The 22,437-nt window shown below is 37.6% G+C and overlaps 1 protein-coding gene across 5 annotated transcripts in view; it reads left to right on the top strand.

The window, feature by feature from the left end:
- The window catches only part of ZFYVE16 (zinc finger FYVE-type containing 16), a 60,662-nt gene that overhangs the window by 1,464 nt on the left and 36,761 nt on the right, over window positions 1–22,437 (top strand). For 4 of the 5 annotated variants that reach the window (XR_004429905.1, XM_033180154.1, XM_033180157.1 and 1 more), the window contains exons 2-4: window positions 13,350–13,458; window positions 16,146–18,391; window positions 19,900–19,996. Coding sequence is in view for 4 of the 5 variants with exons in the window: in XM_033180154.1 (XP_033036045.1) it covers window positions 13,389–13,458; window positions 16,146–18,391; window positions 19,900–19,996 (2,413 nt within the window). In the remaining variant the exon portion in view is untranslated. Of the gene's footprint in view, window positions 1–2,555; window positions 2,684–13,349; window positions 13,459–16,145; window positions 18,392–19,899; window positions 19,997–22,437 lie in introns of all 5 variants that reach the window. The other variant, XM_033180155.1, reaches the window with a different exon arrangement.

Genomic DNA, 22,437 nt, shown 5'->3' with positions numbered 1-22,437 from the left:
ATCAACCATAATTCCACCATGTTATAGTAATCAATCACTTTTAATGTTTTGACTTTTTTCCTTTGAGTCTTTTTTTCCCTGTGCATTTTCTTGAGATTTTATATCATTGGATTGTCTACTTTCCTTGATTTAAATTACGTTGTAAGCATTTCCCCATGTTTTTAAAAAGCTTCATAAAAATGACTTCTTGATTATACATGAGCAAAGTATCTTTTGAAACAGTTATATTACAGATAAAGCCAAATTCCCATTAATTATCCCCAATCATAATGTTACATGATAGAATAGTGCTACAGTTCATTTAACATTATGATTGGGGATAATTACTCTTAAAAATTATTGAGGACCAGTAGAGTTTTTGGTTCCTAATGCTGCAGTATATTTGCCATTTTGGAAATTAGAACTCAGAAAACTGAAGATGTTTTATTTATTCATTTAAAAATAACAGACTCATATTAAATAATTTTTGAGTGAAAAGTAACTATTTTCTAAAACAAAACTTAGAGGAGTGTGGCATTGTTTTAAATTTTTCAAATCACTTTAATGTCTGATTTATGGAAGACAGCTGGATTTTCATATTTGCGTCTGTTGTGCTATCTGGTTTAGGTTGAAGCATATGAAGAAAACACCAGTCTTGCACAGATATGTAGTAGGAAAAGGAAAGATTTTACAAGCCTGCTGAAAGGCTCCTGGGAACATCCGGGGGTCCTGAGACCACAGTTTGAGAAAGCTGATTTAACCGTTTTTGGATTGATGGGCTGTTAGGTGGTTTAAAATTGTACACTATTGCAACCACTACAACAGTGAACGTTCTTTGTGATGTTTTCTGGTGTATGCGTGCTAGTGCTAGGTCATAGAGTTTTGCTTTTTTTTAAAACAAGTTTGTTGAACACATTACTTTTGATACCTGTATAATTTTCTGTTGTGCACTAATGTTGGTGATTCGATTGTTTCAACTAATGATTTGGTGAAATATCTTTGCATGTTTTTAGTTGTTTTGAATTATTTTCTTTTTGGGGGGGCTGGAGGAAGTCCAGTAAAAACCAGACAACTGCTAAATACATTCTAAAAGAGCTGTAACACATGGATTCTTTTCTAAAATTTCTAAAAAGATAACTGTTAGATCAAATATTAGGAATCTTTTTCAGGCTATTGGTACATACTGTCACATTGTTTTCCTGGGAGATACTACCAGTTTATTTCCTGTCAGCAGTGACTGTCATGCTTAAAAAACATAAACAAAAACAAAACACACACACACACACACACACACACACACGTGCACACCCTTACCAACATTGAGTACTTTTATTATTTTAAAAAATTGTTTTAATTTAGCAGACAATAAATGGTGTATGTTCTAATTCTCATTACCTTGCTAGTGCACTGAATATTTTTCATAATCTTACTAGTTGTCTGTTGATGTTATTTGTCCATTTATAGTCCAGTGTCCAAGTGTTTTTCTAACACATTTTTATCTTCTCAAATATATTGTAAAGAAATGTGCTGCTTTTTTTTTTTTTTTTGAGGTGGAGTCTCCTTATGTTGCCCAGGCTGGAGTGCAGTGGCGCGATCTAGGCTCTCTGCAACCTCTGCCTCCCGGATTCAGGTCATTCTCCTGCCTCAGCCTCCTGAGTAGCTGGGACTACGGCCACGCGCCACCACGCCCAGATAATTTTTGTATTTTTAGTAGAGACGGAGTTTCACTGTATTGGCCAGGATGGTCTCAATCTCCTGACCTCGTGATCCGCCCGCCTCAGCCTCCCAAAGCGCTGGGATTACAGGTATGAGCCACTGCGCCCGGCCTTAGGAAACGTGGTGTATGTACGTTTTTTTAAAGAAAAGAACAAAATTATGTTTTCTCTATTTGCAAGAGCACATGCCTTTTTTTTTTATTTTTTGAGACGGAGTCGCGCTCTCTCGCCAGGCTGGAGTGCGGTGGCACAATCTTAGCTCACTGCAACCTCTGTCTCCCCGGATTCAAGCGATTGTCCTGCCTTAACCTCCCAGGTAGCTGGGACTACAGGCGCGCACCGCCACGCCCAGCTAATTTTTGTTGTTGTTTTATTTTTAGTAGAGACGGGATTTCACCATTTTGGCCAGATGGTCTCGATCTCTCTTCAGCTCATGATCTTCCTGCCTCGGCCTCCCAAAGTGCTGGGATTACAGGCGCGAGTCACCTGAGTACACTGGCTGAGTACATGCTTATTTAAAAAAAGTAAAATAGTATGAAGACATATCATGTAGCTCTGAAAGGTTTACATAATCCCATTCCTACATTTATAGTATTACTAACATCATTAATGTTTGTTCCTTCGTATTTTTTTACTGTGCCTTTATTTTTTTACAACTTATTTGTAAAAATAGGTTTGCACAATGCATAAAGTTTTGTGATTTGATTTTCTTTCATTTAACATTATATGTTGGATATTTTTCTACCAAAGTCCATATAACTGGGCAAAGTTTTATCCTGGGTGGTTTTAGGAACGTGAATTGTGATCTTTAGTTATATGATGGCAGACTCTTGTCCTTTTCTAAATGTATTCTCTTCCTAGGTGATCTCATCCATTAACAGCTGTGTGTTGCCAATTCCCAAATCTTTATCTATCTCAGACTTCTCTCCTGCATTCCAGATTATTATATTCAACTGCCTTTTGGATATCTCTCCCAGGATGTTCTCAAGGTACTTCAAACAGTCCAAACGTGAACTCATGTTTTCCCTTAATCCTGCTCCTCTTTGTATTGCCTGTCATGGTCAGTGGCACCACCATCTACCCCAGCCACTCATGGTGGAAACCTGGCACTCATCCAGCTTTCTCCCTTGCTTTCAGTCTCCAAAAGTTCTCATTCTTTTGCCACTTTTATTTCGTTTTATTATTTTTATTTGAGACAGGATCTCACTGTGTTGTCCAGGCTGGTCTCAAATTCCTGGGCTCAAGCTAATCCTCCCACCTTAGGCTCTGGAATAGCTGGGACCACAGGCGGCCATCACCATGCCTGGCTCATTTTAGCCATCTTTATATCTGTTTCCTTTTTTTCTTCACGGCACTATCTCAGCTCAGGCCTTCATCTCTTACCTTAACCGTTTTAGGTGTCCCCTTGCTATTGGTTTTGCTGGTTTTCTGGTTAATCTTCCATGTTACTGCCAATTTTTGTAATCATGAAGAGATTTTTGAAAGCCATTTTATTGTAAATATTATGAAGAAGTTTTCTTAAATCTAAAAATATATAAATAGCCAAGTGAGTAAAAACCTAAAATAAGTTATATGTACACATAAATAAACCTATTTTAAAAGGAAGTATATCTTATATTTCTTTTATGTCTTCTACTGGATATGGTAGCTTGTTGGCACAAAAAGTACGTCCTGATTGATTTAAATGGGAAATGTATACAGCTTAATGAGGTTTCATGTTAAAACATTTCAGTATACCATATTTACATTGTCATACCTTTTACAATTATATTATCTTTTTCATATCTTTCTTGGCACCTCAAATAACTTAATGCTTAGTAAAGCATTGCTATATAGATAGGAATGTTTTGTAAGTAGATGTTATTTAATGAGTTCCATAATTTATTTCTAAAAAACTCTGTGACTTTTACTAAAAAGAAACTACTTCTAGACCTTTCAGTTGTTATGCTTTATTCATTAAATACATCCTATATTCAGAGTTCCTTTACTACTACTTTTTACTATTGTGTTTATTTTAAATTTAATGTTTATATTTATCAAAGGGATATCTGTTCATAAAGAGTCAAATAATACTTCAAGGATTATAATGAAAATCTGTCTGGGTGCAGTGGCTCATGCCTGTAATCCCAGCACTTTGGGAGGCTGAGGCAGGAGGATCACATTAGCCCAGGAGTTTGAGACCAGTCTGGGCAACATAGTGAGACCTTGTCTCCACAAAAAATAAACAAAATTAACTGGGTCGTGGTGGCACGCACCTATTGTTCCATTTACTTGGAAGGCTGAGGTGGGAGGATTGCTTGAGCCCACAGAGGCTATAGTGAGCTGATACCCTACCACTACAGTGCAACTTGCGCAACAGACTGAGACCCTGTCTCAAAAAAGAAAAGAGGGCCAAGCGTGGTGGCTCACGCCTGCAATCCCAGCACTTTGGGAGGCTGAGGCAGGCGGATCACCTGAGGTCGGGAGTTCGAGACCAGCCTGACCAACATGGAGAAACCCCATCTCTACTAAAAATACAGAATTAGCTGGGCGTGGTGGCGCGTGTCTGTAATCCCAGCTACTCGGGAGGCTGAGGCAGGAGAATTGCTTGAACCCAGGAGGCGGAGGTTGCAGTGAGCTGAGGTCACGCTGTTGCACTCCAGCCTGGGCAACAAGAGCGAAACTCTGTCAAAAAAAAAAAAAAAAGAAAGAGGAAAACAACAATCTTCTGCCCCAGTACCCCTGAATCCCATTCTCCAGAAGCAGTCTTTCTCAATCAGTGCTTTCTGTGTGAATCACTGAACAAGAAAAATGATTTGAGCAACTATTTTCTTAATTCTCTCAAGGAGGGTATGTAGCTAATATGATAGATGCATAGGAGAGAAGTTAGTTTTTTACATAAAATGGAAGCCTTAGGGCATTAAAGATTGATTCTCTCACCGGACCTTAATTGAGAAAGGCTGCTCCAGAGTCAGTGACTTCAATTTCTTATCACTTCCAGTTTTTAAAAATAACATATTTAGATATATGGCGACGTCTCCTTCCCATTCCCATCCTAATGCAATTTTAGGTATGGTTTACTAATTTCCTATTACAAAAGATGGGAGTTTAGGTTTTTTGCACCAACTCCTACCTTTAAACACTGCATTTCACTTCTCCTCTGCCTTCTCTATTACCAGATTAGTTATACGTTAACTTTTAGTTATTTGGTGTTTACCTCATTTTAACTATGTAAATATTGTATGTAGCTGAACCAGGTAAGTGTGAGATTGTTTCCTTTCTTGTATAATTTTTGTTTTTCCTAGTTAATAATCATCTTCTTTTGTACATGTACCTTTTATGTTTCTTTATAAATATATGTTTTATATCTTTTTAATGTGTCTTTTGTATTCTTTATTTGATCTATTAACCTCTTGAACCAGATACGTCAATCTCCTCTTAGTAGAATCAAACACATCTGAAAATCTGTTGGTTTTGTAACATCTTTCCTGTAATGTGCTGGTCATCCTGCCTCCATCTTGATGGGTTGCTCTCTAGGCCTATTGCACAACTGTCTTCCTGGACTGCCCTTTTACAGTCATCTGTGAATTGCATTTGTCTCTTCTGTGTGAGTAGCCTCTTTACTGGATTTCAGGTTTTCCTTTTTCTTGGTGTCTCCCTTATATTGGCAGAGTACATCTTTCAGTAGCTTCCTGAGAAAGACTGAATGGGATGCACATATTTTAGGTTCTTGCATGTCCAAACATTTTTTATTTAATCCTCACATTTATAACCAATCCTTTGATTAGGACCTGTTATATCTCTATGGAAGCTTTTACACTTATTCAAGAAGTATGTATTAAACACATTTTATGTGCTAGGCACTGGCCAAGACATTTTGAATATATAGGTGAACAAAAATACAAGATTCATGTCCTTGTGGAGCTTAAAGTTAGGGAGAAAGGAGTTGTTCAACCGCAAATATAATAAATTATACAAAACATTGGGAGTTTGTAAAGTACATAACTGCTTTAGAAAAGAAAAAAAGGAGAGCAGGATGGGGTGGGAAGTTCAGGAATACTGGGGAAAGGAGAGGTAGGGGATGCAGACTTTAGTATTAAACGGGGGTGATCTTCCCTTCAACCATTCAGGTATTCTGAAATTTCACAATGATATTGGTTGGTAAGAGTTACTCATTCATGTGCTGGGCCCCAAATGGGCCCTTTCCATTTGGAGACCATATCTGTGGTGTTTTATTTGGCAATTTCTTCTTTCACTCCCTTCCTTCTTTCTGGATTTCTTTTATTAGAATATTAAACCTCATTAGATTGATTCTCTGATTTCTAATATTTTCTCTCCTGTTTTCCATCCCATTCTTTTTGTTCTGATTTCTAGGATAGTTTCTCAACTTTATTTTCTAACACCTTGATTGCATTTTTAAAAATAAACATTTTATTTTGGAACAGTTTTAGATTTACAGAATCACTGTAGACCGTATAGAGTTCCTATATACTCCATACCCAGTTTATTATTAACATCTTAGATTAATATGGTACATTTGTTATAATTAGTGAACCAGTATTGATACATTATTAACTAAAGGCTATACTTTATTCACATTTCCTCATTTTTCCCCTAATACACTTTTTCTGTTCCAGGATCCCATCCAGGATACCACATTACATTGAGTAGTCCTGTCTCCTTAGGCACCTCTTGCTTGTGATAGTTCTTAGACATTCCTTGTTTTTGATGCTCTTGAAAGTTTTGAGGATTACTGGTCAGATGTTTTGTAGAATGTCAGTTGGAATTTGTCTCATGTTTCTCTCATTGTTTTTTTTAATTTTAATTTTTATTTTTGGGACGGAGTCTTGCTCTGTCGCCCGGGCTAGAGTACAGTGGTGCGATTTTGGCTCACTGCAAGCTCCGCCTCCCAGGTTCACACCATTCTCCTGCCTCAGCTTCCAGAGTAGCTGGGACAATAGGTGCCTGCCACCACTCCTGGCTAATTTTTTGTATTTTTAGTAGAGACGGGGGTTTCACCGTGTCAGCCAGGATGGTCTCGATCTCCTGACCTTGTGATCCGCCCGTCTTGGCCTCCCAAAGTGCTGGGATTAGAGACGTGAGCCACTGCACCTGGCATGTATCTTAATACTGAGTTTTCCTATTTATGAACATGGAATATGCCCCATTTTATTTAGTGGGTTTTTTTTTTTTTTGAGACAAAGTCTCGCTCTTGTCCCCCAGGCTAGAGTGTAATGGTGTGATCTCGGCTCACTGCAACCTCTGCCTCCCTGGTTCAAGCGATTCTCCTGCCTCAGTCTCCCAAGTAGCTGGGATTACAGGTGCCCGCGACCATGCCCAGCTAATTTTTGTATTTTTAGCAGAGACAGGGTTTCACCATGTTGGCCAGGCTGGTCTTGAACTCCTGATTTCAGGTGATCTGCCCACCTCGGCCTCCCAAAGTGGCTGGGATTATAGGCGTGAGCCACTGCGCCTAGCCTTATTTAGTTTTTCTTTTCTTTCTTTCTTTTTTAATCAGCGTTTTATACTTTTGCACATATAGACCCTATATATATTTTGTTAGATTTATAACCTAAGCATTTTGTTGTTGTTGGTTTTCCACTCTGTTGCCCAGGCTGGAGTGCACTTGTGAGATCTCTGCTCACTGCAGCCTTGACCTCCTGGGCTCAAGTGATCATCCCACTTCTGCCTCCCAAGTAGCTGGGACTACAGGTGTGTACCACCATGCCTGGCTAATTTTTTTGTATTTGCAGAGGTGAGGTTTCACTATGTTGCCCAGGCTAGTCTTAAACTCCTGGGCTCAAGGGATCTGCCCGCCTCGGCCTCCCAAAGTGCTAGGATTACAAGTATGCAGTATTTCACTTTTTAAAGGTGCTCTTATAATGGTATTTTAAAGTCCAACTTTCAGTTGTTCATTCAAATGCAAGTGACTTTTGTGTACTGATCTTATATCCTGCAACCTTACTATACTCAGGACATTTTTGGGGTCAATTTTTGGGTATTTTCTACATAGATAATTATGTAACTGCAAACTGCAAATAGAGACCATTTTATTTATTCTTTTCCAAACAATATACCTCTTGTTTTCTTTTCTCATCTTATTGCACTAGCTAGGGCTTTCCGTATTATATTGAATAGGAGTGATGAGAGAAGATATCCTTTCCTTGAACCCAATCTTTGAGGGAAGGCAGTTTCTTATTAAGTATGCTATTAATTGTAGGTATTTTATAGATATTCTTTATCAAATTGAAGAAGTTTCCCTCTACTCATAGTTTGCTAAGAGTTTTTCTCATGAATGGATATTTTTGTTTGTTTGTTTGTTTTGTTTTGTGTTTTTTTCAGATAATCTCGCTCTGTCTCCCTGGCTGGAGTGTAGTGGCGTGATCTCGGGTCACTGCAACCTCCGCCTTCTGGGTTCAAGCGATTCTCCTGCCTCAGCCTTCCAAGTAGCTGGGATTACAGGTGCACACCACCACGCCAGGCTAATTTTTGTATTTTTAGTAGAGATAGGGTTTCACCATGTTGGCCAGGCTGGTCTAGAACTCCTGACCTTGTGATCTGCCCATCTCAGCCTCCCACAGTGCTGGGATTACAGGAGTGAGCTGCCGCATCCAGTGTGGATATTGTTTTTATTTGCATCAATTTATGTGATTATATATGTCTTCTTTAGTTTGTTAATATGGTAGATTACATAGATTAATTTTCAAATGTTGCACCAGCCTTGCATACCTGGATAAATTATATTGGTCATGATATATAATTTTTTTATACATTGTTGGATTCAATTTGGCACCATTTTCTTGAGCATTTTTATATCTGTGTTCATGGGCAATATTGGTCTGTAGTTTTCCTTTTTTGCAGTGTCTTTATCTGGTTTTGATATTAGGGTAATGCTGGTCTTATAGTATTAGTTAGAAGTGTTCCCTCTACTTCTTTTTCCTGAAAGAGATTATAGAGAATTGCTATTATTTTTTCCTTAAATGTTTGGCAGAATTCACCAGTTGATCCATCTGGATCCATCTGGATTCACCAGTTGATCCATCTGGATCTGGTGATTTATTTTTATGGAAAATTATTAATTATTGATTTAACTTTTAAAATAGATGTAGGGATTTTAGGTTATCTGTTTCTCCTTGTATGACTTTTGGCGGTTTGTATCATTTGAGGAATTGGTTCATTTCATCTAAATTACCAAATTTGTGGGCAGAGTTGTTAATAATATTCCTTTATTATCCTTTTTGGCATCAGTAGTGATGACTCCTCCTTTATTTCTGAAATTGGTCATTTGTTTCTCTCTTAATTAACTGGGTTTATCAATTTTATTCATCTTTTAAAGGAATGAGTTTTTTGTTTTACTGGTTTTCTCTATTTGTCTATTGTTTTCCTGTTTTAAATTTCATTTATTTCTGCTCTAATTTTTATTTTCCTACTTGTTTTAGGCCAAAATTGTTTTTGTTTTTCTAGTTTCCCAAGGTGGAAGCTTATTGACTTTATATTTTTTTTCTTTTACTTTTTCTTTTGAAATGAAGTGTCACTCTTGTGGCCCAGGCTGCAGTGCAATGGCCGGATCTCGGCTCACTACAACCTCCACCTCCCAGGTTCAAGTGATTCTCCTGCTTCAGCCTGCCGAGTAGCTGAGATTACAGATGCCTGTCACCATGCCCAGCTAATTTTTGTATTTTTTAGTAGAAATGGGGTTTCATCATGTTAACCACGCCAGTCTCAAGCTCCTGACCTCAGGTGATCCACCCACCTTGGCCTCCCAAATTCTTTTTCAATATATGCATTTTTAGTGCTGTCACTGTCCCTTAAGCAGTGCTTTCACTGCAACTCACAAGCCTTGCTTGAATTTTAAGATTTCTGCAATCAAGTTCCATGATCTTTTTTGGTTCTCTATATAGTTCTTATTTATGGCTTCGTGTTCCTGTTTCATGGTTGCATTGCTTTTTTGTCTCTGAGAATATTAGCTTCTTTGAAGTTTTATTATGCCTTTGCATTGTGTCTTCCTCCAAATTCCTTTTTTTTTTTTTTTTTTTGAGACAGGATCTCGCTCTTTTGCCCAATCTGGAGTGCAGTGGTGTCATCTTGGTTCACTGCAACCTCTGTCTCCTGGGTTCAAGTGATTCTCCTGCCTCAATTACCAAAGTAGCTGGGATTACAGGTGTGCGCCACTATGCCCAGCTAATTTTTGTACTTTTAGTAGATATGGGGTTTCACCATGTTGGCCAGGCTGGTCTTGAACTCCTAACCTCCAGCAGTTCACCAGCCTTGGCCTCCCAAAGTGTTGGGATTACAGGCATGAGCCACCACATCTGGCCTCCGAATTCCTTTTGTTTGTTTGGTGTCTGTTTATTTTGTGCACTCTTCTGTGTGTATGGTATAACCACAGTTTAAAAATTGAAGCAAAAAAAGGTAACATGCTTTATTGAATTAAGATGCCATACCAGTGTTATTGAAAATTCTTCTGAAGTGTACCTGTTAGTTTTAAGTTTGTTGCCAGCACAATTATTGTTCATTTGAAAGTGACCTTTTCTCTCTGGTTATTCTATCTTTGGGGTTTAGTAGTTTTACAGTAGTGTGTCTAAATGTGGATTTCTTTTTGTATTGTTTGGTATAATTTGTTACCTGTATCTGTTGAGTTAGCTTTTTCATCAATTCTGGAAAAACTCCCAGCATTATCTTTTCAAATATAGTTGTCCCATGCTGTCTTTTCTCCTTATAGTACTCCATTCTCATTTTGTCATCAATACCTTTTAACCTAGTTTTTATATTTTTCTCTTCCTCGTCCTTCTGGGCATTATTTTAGGTAATTTCTTCAGATAGGTCTTCGATGTCATTCAGTTCTCTCTTAAGCTCTGCCTAATTTTCAAGCCCATTTTTAAAGTATCTCTTTTTTGTTTATTTATTTATTTTTTCTGGACCTTAGATGTCCTTAGTTGATGGCACACAATCATAGTTAGTTCTTGTAAAGCCCTGTCATTCGTTTGTTGTCTTTTACCCCCATTTCCTATTCCTAGTCCCCATGCCAGGTAGCCAAACAGATGTGTTTAATAATGTATATTCTTTTGTGTATGTTTATTATTACAAATTTGTTTAGTTTTATTGTATTTTTAAAAAGTAACAGTTTGCAATGGATTAGAAGTGTAAGAAAAATACTTACCATAGGCAGTTTGAGGAATGTTGCTGTACAGTGTTTCACCTTCCAGATTAGCTTAGCTGGTTGCTTTCTTTTTATGTCATTTAACTTGTTCCTTATGCTTGAATTTCCTGTAAACAAGCAGTTAGTTTGATTACATTCTAATTCAATTTTTTTAGGCAGTAATATTTTTTAGGTGATACTATTCTTCCACATTTATTGATGGTGAAATTGATTGTTGGATTTGGACGTGTTGACTTGATCCCACCGTTGTAAAACTCCCCATAAACCTTTTCCTCTAGCCTTTAAACATCCATTTATAGCCATTACCTAGTCTATTTATTGCATTAGGGATTATGAAGAGATGAATTAAAAATTTTTAATATCCTTTTGCATTTATTCACTGGAATTCTTATCTAAAGAACTTTTCATCAGTAATTATTTTGTTATAAAGTATATTTTGTAAATAAAGGGCAGGATAAATTCATTTTTTTAGTGACAAAGCTTTATTGAAATATAACAGAGAAGGCTTAATCACATCATATACCATGCTCGTGAATTGGAAATTTCAATATTATTAAGGACAGTGTTCCCCAGATTGATATACATATATATTTTTTTAAATTAAATTAAATTTAAAGTTCCGGGATACATGTGCAGGACGTGCAGATTTGTTACATAGGTAAACATGTGCTATGGTGGTTTTTTGCACCTGTCAACCCATCACCTAGATATTAAGCCCCACATGCATTAGCTATTTATCCTGAGGCTCTCCCTTCACCACCCCCCACCCCAACAGGCCCCAGTGTGTCTGGTTCTCCTCCCTGTGTCCACGTGTTCTCATTGTTCAGCTCCCACTTATTTTAAGTGACAACATGAGGTGTTTGGTTTTCTGTTCTTGCATTAGTTTGCTGAGAATAATGGCTTCTAGCCTCATCTGTGTACCTGCAAAGGACATGATATTGTTCATTTTTATGGCTGCATACTATTCCATGGTGTTATATGTACCACATTTTCTTTATCCAGTCTATCATTGATGGGCATTTGGGTTGATTCCATGTCTTTGCTATTGTGAACATACACATACATGAATCTTTATAATAGAATGATTTATATTCTTTTGGGTATATACCAGTAATTGGAATTTGCTGTGACAAATGATCTGCCTAATTCTAGGTCTTTGAGGAATCGCTACACTGTCTTTGTGTTGAAGTGTTCCTGTTTCTCCACAGCCTCACCAGCATCTGTTGTTTCTTGACTTTTGAATGATTGCCATTCTGACTGGCCTGAGATGGTGTCTCATTGTGGTTTTAATTTGCATTTCTCTAATGATCAGTGATGTTGAGTCTTTTTATGTTCGTTGGCCACATAAATGTCTTCTTTTGAAAAGTGCCTGTTCATGTCCTTGGGTAGGATAAATTCTTGATTTTTTTCCCTTAATTGATCAATTTTTAGAGTAATTGGTTAGTGCCCTGCTACCCCTCCAGTGAGTGGTATGTTTTGTTTTTGTCTTTAGTATTATTTTATCTTTTTTTTTTTTCAAATCTATTTGATTTATGTTTAGTCCTTTGCAGTCTTCATTCATCTGATGCTCACTTGTCCCATTTAAGCCAGTGCCCTTCAACTTGACTTTTGTCCTTTTGATATTATCCCATTACTTATTGACAGATTCCTGTGAAGTTTCTCAGGCTTATCTGGTGTAGTTTCTGTTCCAGACCAGAGGTTTGCCTACTTTTTTCATCTTTTCATCAAACTAACTTTTAGTTTTCTTGTGCAACTCTCTTGTATGCTTGTTTTCTTTTTTTTAATTTTTGCTCTTAGTTTATTAGTTTTCAGTCTTCTTTTGTCAGGAGCAGTGTCTCATGCCTGTAATCCCAGCAGTTTGGGAGGCTGAGACGGGTGGATGACTTGAGGTCATCAAGACAGCCTGGCCAAAATGGTGAAACCCTACTCTTCTAAAAAAAAAAAAAAAACCCAAAGTTAACTGAGCCTGGTGGCACACACCTATAGTCCCAGCTACTCTGGAGGCTGAGGCAGGAGAATCACTTGAACCTGGGGGATGGAGGTTGCAGTGAGCGCAAGTAGCACTACTGCATTCCAGCCTGGGTGACAGAGCGAGACTCCATCTCAAAAAAAAAAAAAAAAAAAAAGTTCAAGTCTCTAAGTATCTCTTGAAGTACCACTTTTACTGAATCCCAGAGTTTTTATGTGCATGTTTTTATGTGTTTGTAGTTTCATATGTTGTATTTATAAGTAGTTTTAGCTTTCCATTTTGAATTCTTCTTTGACCTGAGTTATTTAGGTAAGTGTTTAAAAATTTACAGTAGTTTCTATGTGCAAATATTATGTTGTTAGAGTTGGTTTTCATGTCATTTTTACATATACAGGGGCAATTTCCCCAACTAAATTGTGTATTCCTTAAAGCAGCACTCTTAAATTTTATTTCTGTGTCAATTTCTTGACTGTTTTTCCTGGCATGGAATACATGGGATAATATTTATGTTACAGAATTAAATATTATTATACTTTTTATTTTTTAGGCATACAAGAATTAAATTCTGAATAAGTCTACAGGTAGGATGGACAGTTATTTTAAAGCAGCTGTCAGTGACTTGGACAAACTCCTCGATGATTTTGAACAGAACCCAGGTTTGTTGATTTTCCATTTTTGCCACTAATGGGATTTTAAAATATCTGTAATTAAGTTATCTCAGGTATATAGTAATATAGCAAAATTTTCTTTCAATTTTGGTCACATTGTTATCTTCTGCAAAAAGTTCATTTATTTCATAATAAGATGTTAGTTGATTCTTAGACTGAATGGGACCCACAGCCAGAAACAGAAGTAAGGAACCTAGAAGGTTTTTTTCTAGATACAAATTAGCTATAAGAAAGTCCTCTTCTCTTGGCCAGGCGCGGTGGCTCAAGCCTGTAATCCCAGCACTTTGGGAGGCCGAGACGGGCAGATCACGAGGTCAGGAGATCGAGACCATCCTGGCTAACATGGTGAAACCCCATCTCTACTAAAAATACAAGGAAAAATTAGCCGGGCGAGGTGGTGGGCGCCTGTAATCCCAGCTCCTCGGGAGACTGAGGCAGGAGAATGGCGTGAACCTGGGAGGCAGAGCTTGCAGTGAGCTGAGATCCGGCCACTGCACTCCAGCCTGGGCGACAGAGCGAGACTCCGTCTCAAAAAAAAAAAAAAGAAAAAAAAGAAAATCCTCTTCTCTTCTCTTCTCTTCTCTTTTTGAGACAAAGTCTCACTCCATCACCCAGGCTAAAGTGCAGTGGCACAGTCAGCCTCACTGCAGCCTCAACCTCCTGGACTCAAGCATTCCTCCCACCTCAGCCTCCAAATGGTAACACAGGTGCATGCCACCATGCTGGCTGATTTTTCAATTATTTGTAAAGACAGGACCTTCCTATGTTGCCCAGGCTCGTCTTGAATTCCGGGATTCAAGCAATCCTCCTGCCTCCGCCTCCCATAGTGTTGGGATTATAGGCATGAGCCATGTGCTTGGCCCCAGAAAGACCTTTAAAACCAACATATGAACAAGCTAAAAGCAACCTAAGAGTTCTGCATAAATTGGTATTTCATTACAATAAGAGATGGTATTTTATTTTATTATTATTTCTTTTTTGAGATGGAGTTTCACTGTTGTTGCCCAGGCTGGAGTACAGTGGCGCCATCTCATCTCACTGCAACCTCTGCCTCCCAGGTTCAAGCAATTCTTCTGCCTCAGCCTCCCAAGGAGCTGGGATTACAGGCGCCCGCCACCGTGCCCAGCTAATTTTCATATTTGAAGTAGAAACAGGGTTTCACCATATTGGCCAGGCTGGTCTCGAACTCCTTGTTATCCACTCGCCTTGGCCTCCCAAAGTGCTGGGATTATAGACTTGAGCTACTGCTCCCAGCCTAATTTTTGTATTTTTGGTAGAGATGGGATTTCACCATGTTGGCCAGGCTAGTCTTAAACTCTTGGCCTCAGGTGATCTGCCTGCCTCTGTCTCCCAAAGTGCTGGGCTTATAGGCATGAGCCACCACGCCTGGCTGGTATTTTCTGTAAAATGAAGACTAGGAAACTGGAAGACAGAACATAGAGGTTAGATTGTTTTTCAGCTCTTCCTTAGTCTGGTTTTTATAGTGCAACTAAGTTTCTTTTTTTTTCTGAGAGACAGGGTCTTGCTCTTTCACCCTGGCCGGAGTGCAGTGGTACAGTCATAAGCTCACTGCAGCCTTGAATTCCTGCGCTCAGGCAATCCTCTCACCTCAGCCTTCTGAGTAGCTGGGACCACAAGTGTGCGCCACCATGCCTGGCTAATTTAAAAATATGTATTTTTTTTTTACAGATGGGGTCTCACTGTGTTGTAGGCTGGTCTTGAACTCCTGGTCTCAAGTTATCCTCCCACCATGGCTTCCCAAAGTGCTGGGATTACAGTTGTAAGCCACCATGCCTGGCCACAACTAAGTTATTTTGAGTGGAATTTTTATCACTTATGATATCTGCATTCAAAAGTAAAAACTAGAAAGTACTTTAAAATCAAATAAACATAGCTTTGGGTTCTCTCTCCTGCTGCCTTGTGAAGAAGGTGCTTCTCCTTTGCCTTCTGCCATGATTGTAAGTTTCCTGAGGCCTCCCTGGCCATGCAGAACTATTGGCTTATTTTATCTGGATGTGGCTGTGGCCACCAACAGCTCCAGATTCACACTGCTCCCTGAGAAGTGTCCTTCTTCCTTTCTTCAAATTCAGAGTATCAGGAGAATGCCTCTAAGAGGCCCAGCTTGAAACAATCACATGCCCATCACTATGGCCATAGTGTGTGATGCTACTACAATTGGCAACGTCAGTTAGAGCACCACAGGGGAGCCAAGGGTAGGATCCAGGTGATAGAAAAATGAACAAGTAGAAAGCCAACTTGAGGAGTCCTCCCAAATAAAGGAAAGATCAAGAACAAATTATTAGAGCAACTATGCATGAGATCAAGATCTAAGAACGTTCATTTATTCAGTCAGTCATTTCTTGAACACTTAAGTTTCAGGAACTATTCTAAGCAATGGGGGTATAAGTCAGAAAAAAAGAGACAAGGTCCCTGCACTTGTGACACTTACTTTGTGGTTGAAACGGCCAACAATCATAAACAAGATAATTTCAGATAAAAATAAAGGCTGTAAAGGAAATAAAAAAAGTAGTTTTGGAGGTTATTTCTGCTTTGCAAAAGGATAATCTGTGTTCTTTAAAAAAGCTTATTTAGTTTAGAAGTTTTGGGAAACATAATATGTTTAATAATTTTTATTTGATTTGAGTCTCCCGAATAACACTGTTTCTCTATTTCAGATGAACAAGATTATCTTCAAGATGTGCAAAATGCATATGATTCTAACCACTGCTCAGTTTCTTCAGAGTTGAATTCCTCACAGCCAAGTTCATTGCTCCCAAGAGACCAACAGTGCGTTAATAGTTGTACCTCATCAGAAACAAGCTATGAAACGAATGAGAGTTCCCTCAATGAAAAATCACTCAAGGGACTTACTTCTATACAAAATGAAAAAAATGTAACAGGACTTGATCTTCTTTCTTCTGTGGATGGTGGTACTTCAGATGAAATCCAGCCTTTATATATGGGACGATGTAGTAAACCTATCTGTGATCTGATAAGTGACATGGGTAACTTAGTTCATGCAACTAATAGTGAAGAAGATATTAAAAAATTATTGCCAGATGATTTTAAGTCTAATGCAGATTCCTTGATTGGATTGGATTTGTCTTCAGTGTCAGATACTCCTTGTGTTTCTTCAACAGACCATGATAGTGATACTGTCAGAGAACCACAGAATGATAACAGTTCTGAATTACAAAATAGAGAAATCGGAGGAATAAAAGAATTGGGTATAAAAGTAGATACACTTTCAGATTCCTGTAATTACAGTGGAACAGAAAATTTAAAAGATAAAAAGATCTTTAATCACTTAGAACCAATTGTTGATTTTAACATGTCATCTGCTTTGACTCAGCACAGTTCCAAAATGTTTGATGCCAAAGACAAGCTACAACACAAGAGCCAGCCATGTGAATTACTAAAAGATGATGGCTTAGTAAAAGAGGAAATAGATGTGGCAGTCATAACCGCTGCAGAATGTTTAAAAGAAGAGGGCAAGACAAGTGCTTTGACCTTCAGCCTTCCAAAAAATGAAGATTTGTGCTTAAATGATTTAAATTCAAGAGATGAAAATTTCAAATTATCTGACTTTTCCTTTCAGGAAGATAAGACTGTTATATTTATAAAACAATCTGCACAAGAAGGCTCAAGAAATTTAGACCTTAAGGATAATGATGTAATCCAAGATTCCTCTTCAGCCTTACATGTTTCAGGTGAAGATTTACAGTCCTCATTGTCCCGTCTTCCCTTACCTGGGTCTATGTGTGGATCATTAATTGAAAGTAAAGCACAGGGTGATTTTTTACCTCAGCATGAACATAAAGATAATATACAAGATGCCGTGACTATACATGAAGAAATACAGAACAGTGTTGTTCTAGGTGGGGAACCGTTCAAGGAGACTGATCTTTTGAAACAGGAAAAATGTAAAAACATAGTCCTTCAGCCATTAATTGAAGACAGAAAGATAGATCCCGACCAGACGGTAATCAGTGTTGCGTCTTTGGATGGTGGTGACACCAATTCTACAGTTGTAGAATCTCAAGAGGGGCTTTCTGGCACTAATGTCCTAGAGTCTTCCGATTGTTGTGAAGGTTTTATTAATACTTTTTCAAGCAATGATATGGATGGACAAGACTTAGATTACTTTAATATTGATGAAGGCACAAAAAGTGGCACACTAATTAGTGATGCTGAACTTGATGCCTTTCTGACAGAACAGTATCTTCAGACCACTAACATAAAGTCTTTTGAAGAGAATGTAAATGACTCTAAATTGCAAATGAATCAGGTAGATATGAAAGACTTAGGTGACGGAAATATCAATAATGCATATTTCAATGCAGAAGCAGGAGCTATTGGGGAAAGTCATGATATTAATATAATTTGTGAAACAGTTGATAAACAAAATACAATAGAAAATGGCCTTTCTTTAGGAGAAAAAAGCACAGTTCCAATTGAACAAGGGTTACTTACCAGTAAGTCTGAGATTACAAATGAATTATCAGTCTCTGATATTAATAGTCAGTCTGTTGGAGGGGCCAGACCTAAGCAATTGTTTGGCCTTCCATCAAGAACAAGGAGTTCAAAAGACCTGAATAAGCCAGATATTCCAAATACAATAGAAAGTGAACCCAGCATAGCAGATGCCATTGTTCCAGTCACTTGCGCTGTGGATTCTACAGCTGATCCTCAGGTTAGCTTCAACTCTAATTACATTGATATAGAAAGTAATTCTGAAGGTGGATCTAGTTCTGTAACTGCAAATGAAGATTCTCTACCTGAAAACATTTGCAAAGAAGGCTTGGTTTTGGGCCAGAAGCAGCCTACTTGGATTCCTGATTCAGAAGCTCCAAACTGTATGAACTGCCAAGTCAAATTTACTTTTACAAAACGACGACACCATTGCCGAGCATGTGGGAAAGTAAGTTATAAAAATCTTTAAATCTTTTGTTCTTTTGAGACATTTTAAACAAATATAATATGATAGAAAAGGCTGATTAACAGATAATTACAAGATTGAGTTAGTTTAAAATCAGTGTTTTTCATCTACCAGTCAGGGAAATAAATAAAGCAGTGTTATTCTGCGGATTGGTTGATGGTTGAATAAGTGTTACATTGTCGGGGCATTAATTACATGCTGGAAAATGAGAAAATTATTTAATTACTAATTTTTGTGACATTTAAGAATATTTGTTCTTATCTCTGTAATATTGACACGTTAAATATTCCAGATTTGGTCAGATTCCGCTTTGTCCTCAAACATTTAATTTCAAGACCAATCTACAGCTAGTGTTGTGATCAGTGCCCAGGGAAACACTCCAGAGCAAATTGGCTTCCACAGGATTCAGAATTCTGAGGCTGACCTTGAGTTCTGACTGGTAATAGTGAAGATAAAAAGACTGTCTATAAATTCTAAGGCTTGCCTATAGAAATCCTATTACATTTTTATTCAGGTTTTTCAGTAATATGTTGGTTTCAGATCAGTCCTATTTTTTTTAACAAAATAATATTTTACTTTAAAAAGTTTTAAATGAAGAATTACAGAGAACTTTTAATATTGTAAACTTATTCATTAAAGATAGTTTTTGTTCCCTTTCCAATGAACAGAATTGATTTAGAGGAACTCTCCTTATCAGAAATATGGTATCAAATTGTAGAAACTTCATTTAAGTTACAAAAAAAAAAAAAAAAGAATCATTTAAGAATTCCACCTATGATTATGGTGATTAGGAAATGATTTATATAATAAGGAAAAAGAGTTTTGGTTAATTAGGTTTAGGACCTCTCCACACTGCCTCCGGTAGGTGTAAGTATTATTATTATTATTTTTTGTTATTATTATACTTTAAGTTCTAGGGTACATGTGCACAACGTGCTGGTTTGTTATGTATGTATACATGTGCCACGTTGCTGTGCTGCTGCACCCATTAACTCGTCATTTACATTAGGTATATCTCCTAATGCTATCTCTCCCCCCACCCCACGACAGGCCCCGGTGTGTGATGTTCCCCTTCTTGTGTTCAAGTGTTCTCATTGTTCAATTCCCACCTATGAGTAAGAACATGTGGTGTTTGGTTTTCTGTCCTTGCGATAGTTTCCTGAGAATGATGGTTTCCAGCTTCATCCGTGTCCCTACAAAGGACATGAACTCATCCTTTTTTACAGCTGCATAGTACTCCATGGTGTATATGTGCCACATTTTCTTAATCCAGTCTATCATTGATGGGCATTTGGGTTGGTTCCAAGTCTTTGCTATTGTGAATAGTGCCACAATAAACATACGTGTGCATGTGTCTTTATAGCAGCATGATTTATAATCCTTTGGGTGTATACCCAGTAATGGGATGGCTGGGTCAAATGGTATTTCTAGTTCTAGATGGTGTAAGTATTCTTGAAACAAAAATAAATTTGATATTTTATTCTTTATAGGTATTTTGTGGTGTCTGTTGTAATAGGAAGAGTAAACTGCAATATCTAGAAAAGGAAGCAAGAGTATGTATAGTCTGCTATGAAACTATTAGTAAAGGTGAGTATTAACTTGATGTATTTTCTTCCAGTAATTGAATATATGTTAAAATTAATTGGATTGTGACAAAGATAAACTTCTTTATTTTCTTAAGGCAAGGACCTAGTGTTGAATTATCTGGCTTAGGTGGGACATCCCAAGGCTTGGTTTCTCTTCTTTTTGTTCCACTCTCACAATTAATACTACCAATCTGGAAAGGAAGCATTCAGTTTCTGGAGTGGCAGTTCATTAACTTTTAACAGGTACCAAGTCCCTAAATGCTGCATTTCATCTGCCTATTTGTTTTTGTCATCATCATTGTCATGTTCATCATCTTAATCTAAAGAAACACTTGTAGATACCTACCAATAAGTAGTACTCAATATTATTTATTAATAGCATAGGGCAAGATAATAGTTCAAACCCTATAGAAAATAACAACCTAAAATGATAGTACAAGATAAGGTGGTAATATTTATGATTTTATAAATTCATAGGACTGCCACACTATTTGCACATTTTTGTCTCATTATCTTTTTTTGCTTTCTCAACTTTAGAATTTTTCATATGTATACTTCCCATTATTTCTTTGGCTCTCTAATTAGGTACAGTTATTAGCAGTAGTCCTGGTGGTCTTTGAGTTCTCACAGGTTGTGTGTGTGTGTGTGGGTGTGTGTGTGTGTGTGTGTGTGTGTGTGTGTGGTGTTTTTTTCCCCAAGTCCATGTTTATTCTTTTGAGTACCACTTGGCATTTTCAAAGATTCGTTGACAGTTTAATTCCCGGCAAATATTACTTGGGCCTTTTTTGACCAGACCTGTGCACTACCTCAGGCACTGCTTCCTGTTAGCCAGGGGAATGAATACCTGATAATAATCTGTTTTTCTCTTTTGAATGAAGATAACTTTTTTCAGCAATTTTCCAAAAAGCTCTGATGTCAGTCTGTTAGCCTGAGGTAAGCTGCTTTTCTCCCTGCTGTTGACCTCTGCTCTGGAAGATAACAAAGTGTAAATCTTTTTATGTTTCCATGTTACCGCCATTGTTTATGAAGAGGTCAGTTTAAGTGCTTATAGTTGTTTTTTTTTTTCTTATGCTGTTTCAGTAGCCTAGAAGATGACTGCTGGTGCTGTTAGCCAAGGCAATCTGCTAGAATTCAGAAATTTTAGAGCAAGCTCCCACATAATTATCTCCCCCACTTAAAAAGAAATTAAACATCCATGAAGATTTGAAACGTTATTTATGTTGACAGGTCAGATTTTTGGGTGAGCATTCAGACATATTTTGACTTTAAGGGTCCAGGAGGGGAGAAGATATGATCATTAAAGAAATTCAGTAGAATACTGAAATCAAGCTTTGGTTTATCAAATAAAATACTGTGGAATTAGTTTATTTAGTTGTCTGTTTAAATTTATTCTATTTTGATATAGCATATAGTTTCATTTACGGTGCTATTTATTATTAATTTATATGCCACAGGAAAGCATAAATAAAAGTTAACATCAGCTTTAGGGTTGAAAATAATAGAAGTGATCATTTAAAATAATGGTATCAAATGAGAAAAGAAAGATGGTTCATGGGTTGTGAGACACATTACATGAAAGATTGGAAGAAAAAGAATTTGAATAAGAGATAGGAGGTAATGAGAAAGCTGTCCTGAGATTATGTGAGTTTCAAGGAAGCGCACATGTGAATGTCAGTAAGTAGATTTGAGGCAAGTTAGAAATTACTTTGAAATCGAGAGTAAGATGTTTGGACTTCACTTGGTTAATGGAAGCCATTTTATGAGTGCCATCATTCAGTGGCACTTGAGGAAGATTGTTTTAGCAGTGGCAACATTTATAGCAGATCAGTTTGGAGAAATGCTGAAGGGAGAGCTATCAATGTACCTTGTTTTTTGGATGAAGAATCACTCAACAGTATTCAGGCACTAGTCTGCATTCTGAAGCTCAAGCTGAGAGCAAAATAGAAGCTATATTCTCATGAAATTTATGAATGTATGTAGAGATGGATAGTAAACAAAAAGATATCAGATGGTGATACTACCTTAAATTAAAAAATTTAAAAACTATAAGAGTGATAGATAGTTAACAGATTAGTGGCAAAAGGAATTTTTTTTTTTTTTTTGAGATGGAGTCTCACTCTGTCACTCAGGTTGGAGTATAATTGTGCGATCTTAGCTCATTGCAGCCTCCATCTCCCAGGTTCAAGTAGTCCTCCCACCTCAGCTTCCCTAGTAGTTGGGACCACAGGCACACACTACCACGCCCAGCTAATTTTTTGTATTTATGATAGAGACGGGGTTTCACCATGTTGCCCAGGCTGGTCTCAGAGCAATCCTGAGCTTAAGTGATCTACCCGCTTTGGCCTCCCAAAGTATGGGATTACAAGCGTGAGCCACTGTGCCTGGCCTTAGGTAGTATTTTTTATAATGTTGTCAGAGTAAGGCTTTATGGTAATACGACAT

The sequence above is a fragment of the Trachypithecus francoisi genome, unplaced genomic scaffold (assembly GCF_009764315.1).
Source record: "Trachypithecus francoisi isolate TF-2019V2 unplaced genomic scaffold, Tfra_2.0 Lachesis_group2, whole genome shotgun sequence".
NCBI lineage: Eukaryota > Metazoa > Chordata > Mammalia > Primates > Cercopithecidae > Trachypithecus > Trachypithecus francoisi.
The sequence above is the reverse complement of the archived record's forward strand: the minus strand, read 5'-3'. Positions and strand labels throughout refer to the sequence as shown.